The sequence below is a fragment of the Aspergillus melleus genome (assembly GCF_016097325.1).
Source record: "Aspergillus melleus strain CBS 546.65 chromosome Unknown contig7, whole genome shotgun sequence".
In the NCBI taxonomy this organism is placed as follows: Eukaryota; Fungi; Ascomycota; class Eurotiomycetes; order Eurotiales; family Aspergillaceae; genus Aspergillus; species Aspergillus melleus.
This window is the reverse complement of record NW_025763376.1, coordinates 2,441,768-2,455,854: the sequence shown is the minus strand read 5'-3', so window position 1 is coordinate 2,455,854 and position 14,087 is coordinate 2,441,768. Positions and strand designations below refer to the sequence as shown.

Below are 14,087 nucleotides of genomic sequence, written 5' to 3'. Positions count from 1 at the left end.
ATAATCGCTGCTCTTTCAAATGAGGAGCCAGAATTGATGGGAAAGGTCTTTGATAACGAACAGCGAATAGTATCAACATCCAACAACCAAAGTACGATGGCTCCACTTCCCCACGGTCGCGTCAGGAGAGAAGCGTGAATGGGCCTACAGCAGACGGAATGAACTCGATTCAGATGGGAGGACTGGTGAATTGCGAATCTCCCTAGGAATAGGAATCCAGACCGGACGATGTGAAAACCACCAGGAGGTTGCAAACGATGCCATCCATTCTCATTCCTCCTCTTGATCAGCCAGGCGGTGGAACCTCCCTCCCTCCCGCTGATTGGAAGTTGGAAGGCAACTGCTGCAAGTCGATCCTTCATTTTGTTTTTCTTTCTCTTTTCCACCTCCCCCCGATGAGCATCCAACGCGCTGTCTAATTCCCCCCATGATGAGCTCGGCAGTAGATGATCTAGTCGCTCGGTTCGAACGCTATTCCAACCTGGACGCTGAGCGAGCGGATCTAATCAAAGTGAGTGGTGCCGCAGGATCTGTCGCTCTTTGTTTGTTTTCTGCTCTCTGTTGGGCACTCGACGGTCGGCCGGACTGATGAACTCGTGGTAGAGTCTCCTGGAGAGAACCCGCGAATATGAATACCAGTCGGAAAATCTTCAGATCGAGTTGGAACACGAACGAGAGTCTCGTACTCGGTATCAGCTTGAGCTTCGTAAATTGCGGGAAGAGAAGAAGGCGCTAGACTATACGATTGTATGTCTCCCCTACTGGCTCCTGCCCCTCTCAGCTCGAATGTGCTGAGCGGCTGACAGCTTCCAGAATAAGGAACCCTATGTGGTCGTCCTGGTGGATGGGGATGGTGCCATTTTCCACGATGATTTGCTTCGTGATCCTCAAAAGGGAGCCCCTGAAGCGGCCCTTCGGCTGCGGCAGGCTGTGCGAAGCCATCTCAAAGACACGCCCTTAGGGACGGAGCAGGTCCCCGTTATAGTCCGCATCTTTGTTAATCTGACTGGCCTTGCCAAATCACTATGCACGGCCAAGGTGATTGAACAGGAAGCCCATATGCGGCTCTTTGCCGAACTCTTTACTAACAGCCGAGCGGAGTTCGACTTTGTCAACGTGGGCCATGGCAAGGAGAATGCCGATTCTAAGATGCGTAGTTAGTTGGCTTCGATCTTGTTCTTCCTCCCAACTTCATTTGGCTAACCTCGACGTCTAGAAATGCTTACCCACTACTACAATAATTTCCAATGCAAGAAGATCTTCTTTGCGGGCTGCCACGACAACGGTTATCTCCATGAGCTGCGGGAGCACGAGGGAGACTTCGAGGCTAAGGAACGCATCATCCTGCTAGAAACTACACCGGCCCAGCCGTCTTTTAAATCCCTAGATTTCACCATGACTCGTTTTGATTCCGTCTTTCGGACCGAGCCGCTGCGCGCGGAGCCCGGGCGCAACCTGTCCCCGACGGTTTTGAAGCCCGTAACAGCCCTCGCGTCGCCCCCAGTTGAGCAGCCGCCAACGGTCTCTGCTCCCGTTCCTAATAAATCTTCGCCCGTTACTGCCAGACCGCTTCTATCTCCGGATCAAGAATCGATCGCGAGTTCTGGAAATGGCGGCTACTCCATTCAGTATCCCGCCAGCACGTCGTCCACTTACGCATCCGCCGGTGGCGCCAATGGTCATCAAAATGTCTCGATCGCACCGGCCAAGACTAAACCTCCTAAAGTCATTGATTACAACTTTGACGGACTACGGATTGACCCGCCTAGCAAGTACCCCAGCAATCCCTCCGACCAGGCCTCCTACCGGGAGAAGGTGGAGCGAATCAAACCCAAGGCATTCTGCAACGGGCTCTACCTCGTGGGCCGCTGCGAGCGCAAACCCAATTGTCCGATGGAACATTCGGTCAAGCTCACCCCCGGGGAAGTCGCCGTCCACCGATACAAGGCTCGCACGACGATGTGTTCCCACGGCCCGGAATGCGATAACTACAACTGTTATTTAAGTCACCACTGTCCGCACGGTCTCAGTTGCTCGCGTGGCGGGGACTGCAAGTTTAACGGAACCGATTATGGCGATTTACATTATACCAAGGAGGACATGGAGCCCTAGTAGGTCTGCGCGGTCGGATATCTTTGATGCGATGCTAATTTTGAGTAGTACTCGATGGATCGAGGGCAATCCTTTCCCCATTCGCCTTGATTAAGAATCTATGGACAGTCAGGTACACAGTATCTACAAGTATTACTGGGAATGCTCTTAAAGTTATTCCAATTCTTTTCATTGTTTCTTTCAATTTTGTCCATTGCATGCGCACATAAGATTGTCTCATATCTTGAATTGAACATCAGTTACTATTTTTATACAGGAACTACCGGACAAGAATTAGCTAATGAAGCGTTATTCTCTAACGGAGCAACTTCCTGCTATTTCGCAAACCGAGGATGCCGGAGATCAGCACTAGGCTCCACCTGCCGTTAGAATCTGTCCATCATTTGTCCGCGCCTGATCGTGCAACAAACAGGAAGCACCAGCAAACAGACCTGCTGAAGCCTCGATATAAATGTCAAATATCTCTCATTCTCTCACTTACTCTGCAATCAAACCACGAAACCTATCCTTGTTCCTTCAAACAAAATGACAAACACCTAACACTTATCAGATACATAGCCACATCCCCTCTCGGCCCGCGCGATCGTCTCTTACCTGCACGGCCTGCATCCCCGACACAAACTAAACACCCAAGTGTGAGGGGTCAGAAACTTAGTATCCCTTCCTGTGGACCGTGCCTAGCAATCATGATTCAAGCTTCTGTGTGTGAATGACGCAACTCGTACTCTTCTTGTTACCGTGATAGGTGGAGAGAGCCTTGAATGAGTCGTGTTTCTTCACTGGGATCTGCTGGTGGCAGGTCTGGGCATGCATTTTGTGCTTGGGCGAGGTGGTTGAGATATGAGTGATGCATGAAACACGGTGGCGAGGAGAGGGGAGAGAAGTACGGTGTGCTGACTCTGAGAAGGTATATATGATCGGTCGCTTCTTTTGGAGTGGTTCCTGGGGGATGAGAATCTGTGTTTCCCGTCCTCTCTGTCTGTGTCCCCTTTCATCCTTTTGGCTCTTTAAATATCTCCTATCGTCTACCTGCCTCTCCCCTGTCTTACTATTACGAATACTCCTTCTTCTCCATGCCTCAAGAACAACAAGTCGACGCCCTCGTCGTGGGCACCGGATTCGGCGGCATCTATGCCCTCCACTCCCTCCTGCAACTTGGCCTGAAGGTCAAAGCCATCGACAAGGCCGCCGACGTCGGGGGTACCTGGTGGTGGAACAAATACCCCGGCGCCATGAGTGATACCTGGAGCCACTTGTACCGATACACCTTCGACACCGAGCTCCTGCAGACATACCCCTGGCCGCGCTGGTACGTCACCCAGCCCGAGATCCTCGAGTACCTGCGACACGTCGTGCAGCGGCACAACCTGCGACCGCACATGCAGCTCAGCACGGAAATGACAAGCGCTGTATGGGATGACGCCGCCGGCCGCTGGACGGTGCGATGTCGCTCCAGTGACGTCTTCTACACCCGATACCTCATCTCCGCGCTGGGTATCCTGCATCAGGCCCACGTGCCCGAGTTCCCCGGTCTGGGGACCTTCCGCGGCGAGACCTTGCATACGGCGGCCTGGAGACCCGAGGTAGAGTTGACGGGTAAGCGTGTCGGCGTCGTGGGTGTCGGATCGTCTGGTACGCAGGTCGTCACGGCTATCGCTCCCCATGTCCAATCGCTGCACGTCTTCATCCGGCGTCCCCAGTACACCGTGCCCAGCGGCAATCGGCCCGTGACGACAGAAGACCGCCGGGCCATTAACGCGCGATATTCTCAGATCATAAGGGATGCGAAAGGCTCGTTCACGGCGATGGGATTCACGGAGCCCTCGCGGACCCTGATGTCGCTGCCCCCAGCGGAGCGGACGCAGCTCCTCGAAGACCTCTGGCAAGACGGCAACGGGCTGCGGTTCATGTTCGGGGGGTTCTCGGACGTGATGGTCGACGAGGCCGCGAACAAGGAAGTCTGCCGGTTCATCCGCGGCAAGATCGCCTCCATCGTGAAAGATCCCGTCAAGCGGGCCGCGCTGATGCCGACAGATCTGTTCGCCCGACGACCACTCTGCGACGACGGCTTCTACGACACGTTCAACCGCGACAACGTCTTCGCCGTCAACCTGCGCGAACACCCAATCGAGGCGATCACGCCGCGCGGGCTCCGCACAGCTGACGGCACCGAGCACGAGCTGGACGTGCTAATCTTCGCGACGGGCTTCGACGCCTACGACGGCAGCTACCGACGGATAGACATTCGCGGACGAGAGGGGGCGCGATTGCGCGACAAGTGGGCACACGGCGCTATCAGTTACCTAGGTCAGGGAGCCAGCGGGTTCCCGAACCTGGTGATGATCAACGGGCCGAACGGGGGATTCGTGAACGTCAGCACGCTGTCCGAGACAAACGTCGAGTTCATGACGGATCTAGTGCGTCATGCTGAGGAGGCGTCAATGCGAACAGGTCGGCGCTGCGTGATCGAACCCACTGAGAAGGCCGAACGAGACTGGACGGAGACCTGTCGGACGGGCGCTAACGGGACTCTCATCGTTAAGGTGCCGCAGTGGTTGACGAACTCGAATATCCCTGGCAAGCCGACCACCGTACCCTTCTTCTTTGGTGGGTTGGGCAGGCTGCGAGGTATCATGACTGAGGTCAAAGAGAAGGGGTTTGTGGGGTATAAGGCGCCATTTGGAACGGGTGAGGAGCCAGAGGCGCATTTATAGTTCATCGTGTGATATAGTCATGTAGTCCCCTTGTTTACTGACATCTATCCGTTTATTTAAAGAATGAACTCGCGTCCATCGAGAATGCCACTTTCTTCTGGGGGAAGAGATGGCTCCCTTGTATTGCATTCGACACGACTTTCAATTAGCCTACCTTCCCTCTCTTATACGGGCATACAAGAGATGTAAGACACCATCATACCGATGCATCAAAATCGACTTCGAGTCAATCCTGAACCACGTCTAGTATGACTTTCGAGGTTAGTCCCAATCCCGACCTCATCGCCATCAAACAGCCCCGATCAACCGACCGAAGAGGAAATCAGTCGTAAAGCATGCTCATCTCGATCCGTCAATTCCTGTTGAGAAACCGGTCTCGTAGCTGGTTCTCTTTCGCTCGGGTGAATACGTTCAGCGCTCTAGGGGCGTGGTTTCCTGCCACTTGTCAGTGACATCCTGGCATCTTTGCAAAGGGTAGGGTTATAAGACGCATTGAAGATTCTGGAATCTCTAGCGAGCATGGACAGGGTGAGGTTATCCCAATTTAGAGAAATTGCTCCCCCTCTTCCTGCCTTTCTGGAAATCTTACTGGCATGAACCACCACATGGACACGGAAACCGCGGAGCCAGTAAAAGCAATCGTCCATGATGCCATATAACACCAGAACCATGGACCCTGGCACAGACCTCGAAAAACAAACTTCAAAAGGATCAAGACCCTGATCCTGATGCAACGCTGACAGGGTTTGAGGATCGCGTTTTGAATCCGAGATAATGAAAGGAAAGCCGAAAGCGCCAAGTCAGCCCTACGATGATCTTTACTGTGAACGGACGGCATTGACGTCGTGGCAGGCATTCGGGCGTTAAACAAGCCCTATTGGGAACTGATCTTCTAGAATATAAGGAATCATTGGCTCAGTTTGCTATTGGTTATGTAAAGGAAATATTTTGTTGTGCTGGGCCGTGTTTGGGAGTATTAGGTGGTGATGTTATTGCATAGTGGGATTCCGCCGGTAGCGCTGGCGCTCTATTATACAGTACGGGACTCCCTAGCTGGATGACGATTATCGTATAGATCAAGGGTCTGACAAAGAAACTGAAACTCATGGAAAAGGAAGGAAGTCTGTCTCAGAAGCTAGAGAATATCTCGGAACCAGACATTGCTCGGCCTTTCATGGCGAAGACTCAATCAAAGCCGATTCCGGCGCATAGAGCAGCCCAAGAGATAAGCTCGACAGCCTTGATACGTAAAATGCCACTGCATGACGAGATCAAATCCTCCCGATCGTATGATGAATCGCACTTCGTCCGATTATTGAAGCAAGCCCGAGGTAATCGGCGCCACCAAGACGTTGAAGAAACATCTTTCCGATCCGACTTCTGGCGAGAATGAATCTGCGCCTCAACAGTTAACGAAAACGGCAAGTCACCCAGGCTCTTAGATGAGACAGGAAGTGGAGACGAGTCGAGCTTCTAGTGTACAGCGCTTCCAGTGTCCAATGAGAGTCCACACGTGCTATCTTTGCCAATAGCACTAACAACATTCGGAGTACCAAGACACGGGGGAGATGAGATGAGAGGAAATGATACTACCTCCTCCGTAGAGACTTAGTTCGGACACTGCCACCGCAGCAGGATGCCGAGCCAATATCGGGATCCCCAGGCAGGAAGGACTCGGAAACTTGATTCCAGATAACAAAGAATTGGTTTATCTTTCTTCTTCAGTCAATGTAGCCGAGACGGCAACGCTTTCGCTCTGCTTGATTGGTGGTGGTGCTCTAGCGGCCCAGGTTAGACAGGGATGGCGATGACTAGTTAGGGTTACTATACCGACTTCATCTCCCCACGGAATGGGTACAGGAGAGACTTGCATCCGACGAACGGGCATCCCGTGTACCCCGTAGGATATCTCCGTGAGACCACCCCAGTCTAGACTGACCGACAAGACCCCGGAGCCCCTCAATAACTGCAAAGGACCAAGACTAAAAGAGAAAGGCACCTCCGATATCTAGTTCCTTTGGCGCAAACCCACAATATGTTGAAAATCGCTCATAATCAGCGCACCCAACAAGACATTCTGAGAGTTGTCAATCTCCTCTTTGTCACTTCGTGCGACACTGGCCCTTCCGATCCTCTCCGAGAATCAGGATCAAGCCTTGCAGTGCCTGCCAGACAAGCGTCTCCAAGACATCACAACCCCCTCCAAGGCCGCTCTGCCAAGCGACGCCACGCAGTCTGCGGCGTGCGAGACGTACGAGACCAGCGGTCGAAGCAGGCCGACTTTCCTCTCCCCCGACTCGGAGGGTCTAATATGATACCAGTGGTGCGATTGGCTGCGGGGATAGGGATCGGCGTGTCTGGGGGAATCCTGGGGTTGAAATTTTCCTAGGAATGGGGCGCCCCGTATTCGGCCCATGTCCGTAGATCAGAAGGCCCGAGAGATGTCCATTCTTGCATCATGGGGGGATGCTTGTCGGGAGGCATGCGAGGGAGAGAACGCCCGTGTTCGGCCTCATCTCAGCTTCCTTAATTCCCACCCTTCGAACCACCATGCTCGGGAAAAATGACATGTTCATTTAATCTGAGTGACTTGACTTCCTCGGCCCTAATTGCAACAACTCGGGAACTGGCCGGTGGCGGACTTGACATTTTTTTCTCCTTGTCCAACAGTCTGTTGCCAACTCTACGAGTCAGAAAGAAGGGGAGAAAAAAACCCCCCACCCTCCAGGATCGAATTGGCTGGTTAGCGCCGTCTGGGCAAAGCATCTCCAGAGCCAGAGATGCGACGTCAAACGGCAACCCAGAGTCGCGTGCTGATGGTGCTGACAGCCACGCCCATGCTTAGGCGCTTGGCGACATCTTGGCTCCACCAGATTGGAAGCTTCTCGCGGGGATTGTCGGCGCGCGACCTGGAGGGACGAGACGTGGAGACTGGGGATCGATATCACAGCGTCATGCGGGGGGTCGCGCATTGAATCCCCGTGGGGAAAGCAGAGCTGACAGATCCAGGAAGAGGTGAAATTTGCGTCGAGGACTCGAGGTGGGATGGTGGGGGTTTTGCGTTGCAATTTGGACGGTATAAAAGGCCTGGCTGGGATTCGCACGTCGTACTTAATTTTGATTCTTTCGACCAGACACACTCTCCACTCTTCTTTCTTGTTTAACTCCTCTTTCTCCCTCGTTTTTTCTCCTGTTCGCTCGTGTCGTGCTGGTCGAAGATGGCTACCAACGAGCCTGCCGATCCCATCCCGAAAGGCATCTGGGCCACCACCAAGCAGGCCTGGAATGACCTTTTCATCTGGAAGCAGCGTGTGGAAGTCACCAACGAGTATGGCGAGACTCGTACCGAATGGCAGTCCCCCGAACCTCTGAAGAATCCCGTCAGCTTGTTCATGCAGCTGAGCGCACGCGACTGGTTGTTCTTCATCGTCGGCTTTACAGCCTGGACGGCCGATGCATTTGATTTCCATGCGCTGTCAATTCAGACTGTCAAGTTGTCAAAATACTATGATCGCTCCAAGACGGACATCAGCACGGCCATCACTCTCACCCTGTTGCTGCGCAGTGTCGGTGCCGCGGCCTTTGGTCTGGCTGGCGACAAGTTCGGCCGCAAGTGGCCTATGGTCATCAACATGATTGTGCTGGGTGTGCTGCAGATTGCCACGATCTATAGCAGAACATTCCAACAGTTCCTGGCGGTGCGCAGTCTATTCGGGTTGTTCATGGGAGGTGTGTATGGTAACGCCATTGCCATGGCTTTGGAGCATTGCCCGTGAGTATCGCCAGAAATACCCGCGATCGACCTTGTAGCTAATGACGGCAGGGTGAACGCCCGTGGATTGATGTCGGGTATCTTGCAGCAAGGATACTCGCTGGGATATGTGATTGCAGCCTGCGCGAATCTGGGAGTGGGCGGCGGGACGGAGACCTGGAAGACGGTCTTTTGGATCGCAGGTATGTCATTTGTCTGTCAGACGAAGATAACATGATCAACATGCTAACCCCCATTATAGCCGGTATCTCCATCGGCGTCGGTCTCGTTAGAATCCTCTTCCCCGAGTCCAAACAATTCCTGGAGGCCAAAAAGGCCGGAAAGCAGTCGAAAGACGCCAAGGCATTCTGGCAGGAAACGAAGCACATGCTGGGCCAGGAATGGAAGATGTGCATCTACTGCGTCATCCTGATGACCTGGTTCAACTACTACTCTCACACATCGCAGGACTCGTACACGACTTTCATGCTGACCCAGAAGGGGTTGGACAACCCGCAAGCGTCGCGCGCCTCGATTCTGATGAAGACAGGCGCCTGCGTGGGCGGGACTATCATGGGCTATCTGTCTCAGTTCTTCGGTCGTCGGCGCACCATCATCGTCGCGGCTTTCTTGTCCGCCGTTCTGATCCCCGCGTGGATCCTGCCCAACACCGAGCGATCGCTCAGCGCGACGGGCTTCTTTATTCAGTTCTTCGTCCAGGGCGCATGGGGTGTTATTCCCATCCACTTGAACGAGCTGTCTCCGCCGGCGTTCCGTTCGTCGTTCCCCGGTATCACCTACCAACTAGGCAACATGATCTCTTCGCCGTCGGCGCAGATCGTCAACGCTATCGCCGAGAAAACGTTCGTGAAAGGCCCTGGGGGTGAGCCGGCTCCCGCTTACGGGCCCACCATGGGCGTCGCGACAGCCATCATCGCCACGGGAATTATGGTCACCACGGCCTTTGGACCCGAGAAGCGCGGTCGACGATTCGAAACGGCCGTAGCAGGCGTAGACTCGAACCCTGTAGCGGAGCAGAAGATCAAGGACATCGAGGCGGGATACGAGATGGAACACAAGGCGACGGAAGAGCGCGTGGAACGAGCCGACAAGATCTAGATGAACGACACCTAAACTCAAGCATCAGAGGAATAACGAGAAAGGATCGAAGTAGAGATGAGAGATGACATGACGAGACTACTTGGAAACACGTCAATATTAATATCCGGCCTGTGGCAAGCGAGATGTACTTAGTCTTTAATATTAGGGAATGACAATGGGATATCAAGATATCACATCTCATTTGACCGGGTATTGCGTGCCGGTAATTCCGCCTCATCCGCCTGATCCAGTCGGCGCAATCCTCTGGGGCCATTTCGCCGGACTTATCATGTCCGACAGAGACTAGGCTGTTAAGTGTTAACCCTATTGGGGATCTCCCCGTGGGGTTTTGTATCCTCGCTTTGACACTAGCGAGTATACATTAATTAAACCAGAGTCCGGCCGCGGCTACGGACTCCGTATATCCGCTCGCTTGTGCGTTGTATCTCCAGAAGGGTGTCAACCAATGCGATGATTGTTTGAACAGTCAAGACCCCAGGTTGTTCCGTGGATCAAATCTTAGACTTAAGAAGTCATGGCTCTGAGTCTCCTACATAGGGCTGATCGTATGCTCCAACGTCAAGATTGATAGGCAGCCCCCCAATACTCCACCGTCTGACGACTCGTCGTGCTCTCCTCACTCACTTCGGCCGCCAAGTATCTCAGAAAGAAGTTAAAGGAGCCGGTATCGGTACTAGAAAATTGATAGAGGCGAGAGGCTTGGATCACTAGATGTTCACCGTTAAAGGAGGCCGTCAACACCTTGCCATGGCGTTCACCCACAAACGGGAAAACCATCACCTAGTCAATTCTGAGCCAGAACCCTTCTAATTAGCAAAAGTAAGCTTTTTCACTCTTTTATTACTCTTTATGTGATGAAAACGGTGTTCCGGGCTTAGACTGGAAAGGAGAAGGGCGTCAGTTACTCACCGGAATAACGATATGTTTCTCGAGATTACCCGGCTCAAGGCGCTCCTTCATGCCACGAGTATCGTCAAAACGTCATTCCGGAGCAGCATATCTGGATCACCTATCACTTCGTGAGGGATATTCATTTTTAAATGCGGTGTTCTGCTACTGATGTACCAGGTAGGGCGAATGAACCACTTCGGCTTTGATGATCTTGAGGCCTCAAACTCATTGTCCACGCGCGGGCTGAAAGGACAGAAACTAGACAGCTCGATAGGCTCATGCAATTAGCCGACATTTCGTTGTCTGGTGATGAGGGAGGGCTGGAGGGCGTTCAACTCACCGTTGATATCTCCACTGGGTCATCGACCTGATCGTGGGTCGGCCATCGGGCATGTTGTTCCTAGTATATTCCATAAACTCGGAAACCAGAATCGAGCTTATACAGCCTAGCCGCTCAAAGAGTGTAAACCCTTGTCGAACATATTCGGATTTAGGGCCGTGTGCCATGACGTATTTCCGATATTCCAAAGCCTTGGCCAACATGGAGTCGTCGAAGTGGATTGGGTACTTCTCGATCTCAGAACGAGCCCAGGGCTTGAAGAATTGGCGCAGATGCTCACTCGGCCCTCCATCCCCGCCAGGAAGGGGGTGAAGCTGGATATGCAGTAGGTCATGATCGTCGGGTTTGATGAAAATGCCTTCGTAGTTTCCCACAAGGCTCAGCAAGAGGCAAATCATCTCAAAGCATCTCTGCTTGTCTGGCTTATCAGTGGCAGGACAAGCCGCTGGCTTTAGGATGTTACCGAAGCCTGAGATAACCTGGTTGTTGAATAGAGACATGCTTGCTGGAAGGTTGAAGGGAAGTTGGAGTACGAAAGTGGGAAGGTCGGCTCGTTGACCGCGTAAGGAAGTCATAAGGTGCCTGGTTCAACCAAGGCTGAACTGAATACTACAATAACACCACGTCACTGGAAGCCCATATTACTTAGGCAAGCGACCTTACATATGTAATGGCCCTCCTTCATTGTTCAATTTTGTGTTTAACTTGACTCCATCTCTTTCTCTCTCTCTCTTTTGCTTTAGTCATTCGGTCATAGGTGATAGAATCTCAGATATCGATGTCTGGGAATGAACTCTCGAAAGGTCCTAGAGCGCTTACCTACTTTTTGCATGCGCGCAACTTCAAGCGGTATGCAGATCGAAAAGAGAACCTGGTCGAAACGCTGGGCCAGGGCCGTCCAGAATCGGCAAATCGAAGGTGAGCTACTATTATATTCCCTAAGGCATTTTAAAAGATAAAGTTGGATCTAAGAGAAGAGCTGCGTTTGCTGATATTCAATCAGATCTTACTGATTTCTTGAACAGGATTCCAGTATTTAATTGTAGACTTTAAAGAGGTACGTTAGTGGGTCAATGAAGGATATTGTAATGAAAGTGCGCTAATTGCACACTCCCAGATCAGCCAGTGAGTTCAATTCCTTCGGGATCACGCCCGCTTCAACGGCATCTAGGGACACGGATCAGGTTAGCTTCTTCTTACACTTGTGCCAAGTAAAGAGCACCTAGAACGTGAGGAAAGGGAAGGAGGCATACCCTGATACGACCACCTCAAATCGCCCAACTGACTCTTCCAAGTCCAAAACACCCATCCCTGCTGCCTCTCGTACGCCGTGACCTGGGCCGCAAACCACCGCTTATAAAAGTCCTGGTTACTGTCGGGGTTCCATTCGTCGGTGTGCTCCACGTCATCCGGCACGCTGAGACTCCACTCGCCCACGATCGTCGGCTTGTTGCTGTCCAGCTGGTCGCTGCATGAAGTGCTGATGTAGCTGTCATGCGAAACGTCCACGTCCGCCCATTTCAGGTACCGGTGGTCGTCATAGGCGGCGTAGTAGTCGTCCGAAAGGGACTCGTGGGGATCACCGGCGCCCCAGAGCTTGTCCATCATTTGGATGTGGAGGTAGTTGGATCTGTCGATGTTGAGGTTTTGTTCGACCTTGCGGATGCGCTGGTCTGGATGTTAGCGGGAGAGGATTGTCTTTGGGATGGGTATAGGGTGAGGGAGGAGATAATTTATAGGTACGTACGTCAAACGCATCCGGATAATAACTCGATCTCATCGACGCCGTCTGATCCGCATTCTGCACCGGCTCGTTCACCACCTCCAGCATGCCCACGTTCCGATACGCCTCGTCCCCATGGACCTTGTCGGCCATCCACTCGAGGAACTTGAGCGCGCGCTCATACTGATAGTCCTGATAGAAGCCCGGCTCGTCGGCATACTGACCTGTGAAGGCATTTTGAGCCGTCTGGGCGCCCGGCGCCCCGTGCAGATCCACAATGATATACAAGCCCGCATCGCTGGCCCAGCCACACACCTTCTTGAAGTACTCCTCGCCGCCCTGCGGAAAGTGCTCGCTGTCACTATACACCAGGTCCTCTTTCAGCCAATACCCGACCGGCACGCGGATTGTGTTCAGTCCGTACGACACCATCTGCGAGATATCGTCCTCTGTGATCCACGAGGCCCAATGCTTCGCGAAGGCCGCGTTGGCGGCATCTTGTCCCAGGGAGGAGACGCAGTCGAACTCGGAGTTTTGGTCCTTGCAGCCGAGATCGGACCAGGCGGATTCGGCGATCCAGGGCTCAAAGACAAATTGCGAGCCGAGATTCACGCCGCGAATCTTGCCGTTCGAGCCGCTAAAGAGGTTGGTGCCGGAGTCAGAGGTGATTTCCTTGTCGGTTTCGGGGAGCCAGGCGGCGGTTAGGGAGAGGGAGGTGAGAAGGGAGAGAGCGGAGAATTTAGCTTTATCCATTGTGGCTGAATGTGATCGAAGACTTATAACTGAAGGATGCGTCCGAGAGGATGGAAGAGAAGATTGAAGAAATTCAATCGCGGCCCAGGTTTCCACGGCTTTATATTTCTGTAAGAATGCCCGCCGACACGATTCGATGAGCCATGTAGATCCAGCTCCTCATTTATGACTTTCCAGAATCCAAGGAGATGACGGGGGTCATCCCTCGCATATCAGACTATCTAGTCTAGGCAGTTTGAGAGCGACAGGAAAGGATTCACCACCCCGAGTTCAGTTCTGCAGACCCCATTTTCCCAATTCGGTGGGCGAGTGCGAACTGCAATGCTACCGGGCTCAAGGATGGCTCAGCCCGGTGGACTGGGGGTTTGGAATGCCGATCGTGCCTGGATCGGCAGTGCTGGATGGGGGCGGTTCGAGAATCCAGCTTGGGTCGTAGTTCGATACGGAGTAGACCCTGGCATGATTACGGAGGATTGCTTGATGAGGAGCATTTCTATTTTGCGCCAGAGATCGAGATTCCAGTGGCTGATGATGGGGTAACGTAGCAGTCAGTTTGATGAAGAAGGGGCTTGTAAGAGTGGGGCTGAGAGCAGAGAGGGAACTAGCCTTGATGTAGTAAAAGCAGCATGCAGAGTATGGCATGGTTGAGATTTTACTTATAATCATTCTTAATGACCCCTC

At 52.9% G+C, this 14,087-nt stretch overlaps 6 protein-coding genes across 6 annotated transcripts; 4 read left to right on the top strand and 2 right to left on the bottom strand.

Moving 5' to 3' along the window:
- Positions 1 to 427: 427 nt before the first annotated feature.
- LDX57_011795 (uncharacterized protein) lies at positions 428 to 2,206 on the top strand (the record flags this gene model as incomplete). Its single annotated transcript, XM_046093537.1, has 5 exons — positions 428 to 511; positions 604 to 747; positions 814 to 1,156; positions 1,217 to 2,111; positions 2,161 to 2,206. 5 exons carry the CDS (start codon positions 428 to 430, stop codon positions 2,204 to 2,206), a joined length of 1,512 nt encoding a protein of 503 aa, XP_045949515.1.
- A 979-nt stretch (positions 2,207 to 3,185) lies between these two features.
- LDX57_011794 (flavin-containing monooxygenase) lies at positions 3,186 to 4,826 on the top strand (the record flags this gene model as incomplete). Its single annotated transcript, XM_046093536.1, has 1 exon — positions 3,186 to 4,826. The coding sequence occupies one exon, from the start codon at positions 3,186 to 3,188 to the stop codon at positions 4,824 to 4,826; it is 1,641 nt and encodes a 546-aa protein (XP_045949514.1).
- A 761-nt stretch (positions 4,827 to 5,587) lies between these two features.
- LDX57_011793 (uncharacterized protein) lies at positions 5,588 to 7,631 on the top strand. Its single transcript, XM_046093535.1, has one exon. The coding sequence runs from the start codon at positions 6,862 to 6,864 to the stop codon at positions 7,213 to 7,215; it is 354 nt and encodes a 117-aa protein (XP_045949513.1). The 5' UTR covers positions 5,588 to 6,861; the 3' UTR covers positions 7,216 to 7,631.
- Positions 7,632 to 7,678: 47 nt separating this feature from the next.
- Positions 7,679 to 9,870, top strand: LDX57_011792 (carboxylic acid transport protein). Its single transcript, XM_046093534.1, has 3 exons — positions 7,679 to 8,598; positions 8,650 to 8,780; positions 8,840 to 9,870. The coding sequence occupies exons 1-3, from the start codon at positions 8,045 to 8,047 to the stop codon at positions 9,694 to 9,696; spliced, it is 1,542 nt and encodes a 513-aa protein (XP_045949512.1). The 5' UTR covers positions 7,679 to 8,044; the 3' UTR covers positions 9,697 to 9,870.
- A 1,056-nt stretch (positions 9,871 to 10,926) lies between these two features.
- Positions 10,927 to 11,430, bottom strand: LDX57_011791 (uncharacterized protein; the record flags this gene model as incomplete). The annotated part of the gene is made up of 1 exon (XM_046093533.1): positions 10,927 to 11,430. One exon carries the CDS (start codon positions 11,428 to 11,430, stop codon positions 10,927 to 10,929), a length of 504 nt encoding a protein of 167 aa, XP_045949511.1.
- Positions 11,431 to 12,029: 599 nt separating this feature from the next.
- Positions 12,030 to 13,406, bottom strand: LDX57_011790 (glycoside hydrolase family 5 protein; the record flags this gene model as incomplete). The annotated part of the gene is made up of 3 exons (XM_046093532.1): positions 12,030 to 12,097; positions 12,184 to 12,598; positions 12,678 to 13,406. 3 exons carry the CDS (start codon positions 13,404 to 13,406, stop codon positions 12,030 to 12,032), a joined length of 1,212 nt encoding a protein of 403 aa, XP_045949510.1.
- Positions 13,407 to 14,087: the final 681 nt, after the last annotated feature.